Consider the following 2,572-nt stretch of genomic DNA (forward strand, 5'->3'; position numbering starts at 1 on the left):
GAGGGTGGGGTGGGGGGGGTGCAGTGCTGCAAGGAGAAGGGGGTTCTGCATGCCCTTGGGTGCTGTTTAGACAAAGGGCAGAGGCAGTAGAGGTAGCTCCAGAGCCTGCTGACCCTGACACATCCAGCTCTGGGTGTTGATTGGGCAGGATGCCAGGCCTGGGTGGGTAGGGGGGGAGATGAAGGGGGTGCGTGGATAGAGGAGAGCTTCCAGGATGGTTGGGGTTCGGCTAGGGGTTCGTGGTGGAGTAGTTGGGGGGCTCAGGGAGGAGGATCCCAAAAGGATCTGGAGCTCCTCCTTCCCAGGTTGGGAGTAGATCACCCTCTTAGGAATTACTGAGTACCAACTGTATGCATCCCCAGGGCTGGGAGCTGGGTGGAAGGTCCAGGCTTGGGTGTCAGGAATGGTACAGGAGGGCACCTCTGGTCCCATAGGAACTGCCCTCCTGGTCCACAGGTGGTGTCTGCTGGCTCCAGCAGGGCAAAGAGGCCACCTGCAGCCTGGTGCTGAAGACCGATGTGAGCCAGGCTGAGTGTTGTGCCTCTGGCAACATTGACACCGCCTGGTCCAACTTCACCCACCCAGGGAACAAGATCAGCCTCCTGGGCTTCTTGGGCCTTGTCCACTGCCTCCCCTGCAAAGGTGAGACCCCGGGCGTCAGCCACAATCCAGGGTCACTATAGTTGAAGGTGGACCTGCTGGAAGTGAGCTCCCCGTCTCGGGGGCATGCAGGAGGAAGTTGAGGCTGCTGAGAGGAGCAGTTGTGGAGGGGATCCCGGTCTCAGCTTCCCTCAGTTGAGGATTCAGGAAGAAGCTCTGAGGACTCCCCAGCTTGGTTTCCATCCTTGAGGCCTTTACTTATCCCAAGCCCTCTGCCAGGATGGCCTTTCCCACCTGCACCCCACCTGGTGGAAGTATACTCAACTCACAGCTAGCTCCTGGGAAAGGAGATTTTCCTGACGGGCCATTCTGGTTTGTGACCCCACACTCAGTGTCCCAACTATCCTTATCTGCCCTTAACCCCACAGACTCCAGGGAACTGTGGTGGACCCCAGCTGCATGTTTAGTAATCATGGGCCTTCTGGACCATGTTCTGAGAAATGCTGCCTCCTCCATCCAACAAGGAGTTCTTCAGGGGCTCGCCCACACCCCTGTGGTCAGGGTTGAACCTGCAGGGACCTAGAAGGGACATGACTTGAAGGAGGTGGGCATTAGAGACAGGGTGTTGGGGAATGATTAGGAGTTTACAGCTGTAGAAAGTATGGGGGGGGGGAGCATCAGCAGAGACCATAGCCTGGGGTGGGGTCCTGGTGGGTGGGGTCAGGGCAGGGGAGCAGGGAGGAGGCTGGAGCTGAGGGCTGCAGACCTGAAGAAGGCCAAGCTGAGGAGCCTGGCTGAGCTCTGAGATGTGATTAATCCCAGATCAGCCTGGCTGGGTGGTCCTAAAGTCAACACCATGTACCCTGGCTCACTCTAGAACCCCCTTTGGCTTCTGGGAGGAGGACAGACTTCAAAAAAATGCCTGGCCTGGACATGAGATGGTCCAGGACCCCACCCCCCATTCTGGCCTTGGGGACAGGAACTCAGCCCCCACTTCTCCCTCTTGTATGAAGCCACACAGGCAGAACATTTCCAGATGTGTATGTGGGCGGTCGGGCGCCCAGGTGCAGCCCACATGCCCTGGCATGGGTAACCAATGTGGGGGCGCAGTGCATTCTCTTAGTAGTAGCATCCACTTATTTTATCCTGTAAGGTGGGTTTCCCCATCAGCCCCACTCTGTACACAGGGAAACTGAGGCTAGAGTGTAAACTTGGCTCGGAGTCTGCCCTCCAGACCCACCAGCAACAGAACTGAGTTGTTGGGGTTGGGGGGGGGGCAGGGGGTTGAGTGTCCATCTAGGATCTGGCCTGGAGTTATGCTGAGGTGCTCCTGGCTCTTCTCCGCGCACAGCAGTGAGGGGCCTCAGTTTTCCAAGCAGCATGACCTCGTACAGTGGTTGGGAGGCTGCAATGAGCCTGGGAGAGCCTGAGAGGCAGGAGCAGCCATTAGTGGGGTCTGATTTGCATTTCCAAAGGACCGGGGCCTGAGTAGGGGCAGGGACCCAAGAGGCAGTCTTCCCCTGGTCAGACCTGTTTCCCTACCTGAGAAATGGGGCTGCGAGGGGTGGGTAACTCCCAGTGCAGAGGCCCGCTCCCCAGGAAGTGAGCCTCATGCCAGGCGCCAACGCCCCGCCCTCCCTGTCCCCTCCTCTGGGGAGGTTCTGGCAGGCATGGGGCAAGGACACTGCCTGGATGGGGTGGAGCCCCCCCACCCTACCCCCGGACTGACGCAGCAGGGCCCCCCGCCGGCCTGCCCAGAAACGCGAGTCAGGGAACAGACGTCAGTAGCGCGGGCTGGACCCCAAGATTGGGGCAGAGACGCCCTTCCCGCCCACACTGAGCCCCGCCTCCAGACACAGCCCCCAGCCCCAGGCGTCCACCAGGACAGTGGCTGAATCTCTCCCACATCCGACCCGCACCCCGACCCCGAACCAGTATCCTCGCCGTGCACCCCGACTTCGGACAGCCCCCC

The 2,572-nt window shown here is 60.0% G+C and overlaps 1 protein-coding gene across 1 annotated transcript in view; it reads left to right on the top strand.

Moving 5' to 3' along the window:
• FSTL3 (follistatin-like 3 (secreted glycoprotein)) overlaps positions 1-2,572 on the top strand; it is a gene marked incomplete at its 5' end in the record, with an annotated part of 6,198 nt that overhangs the window by 1,274 nt on the left and 2,352 nt on the right. Inside the window, 2 exons of the mRNA XM_014540055.1 lie at positions 457-682; positions 2,334-2,380. Of these exons, the coding sequence (XP_014395541.1) occupies positions 457-682; positions 2,334-2,380 (273 nt within the window). The remainder of the gene's footprint in view (positions 1-456; positions 683-2,333; positions 2,381-2,572) is intronic.

Source organism: Myotis brandtii, unplaced genomic scaffold (genome assembly GCF_000412655.1).
Source record: "Myotis brandtii unplaced genomic scaffold, ASM41265v1 scaffold236, whole genome shotgun sequence".
Classification (NCBI taxonomy): domain Eukaryota; kingdom Metazoa; phylum Chordata; class Mammalia; order Chiroptera; family Vespertilionidae; genus Myotis; species Myotis brandtii.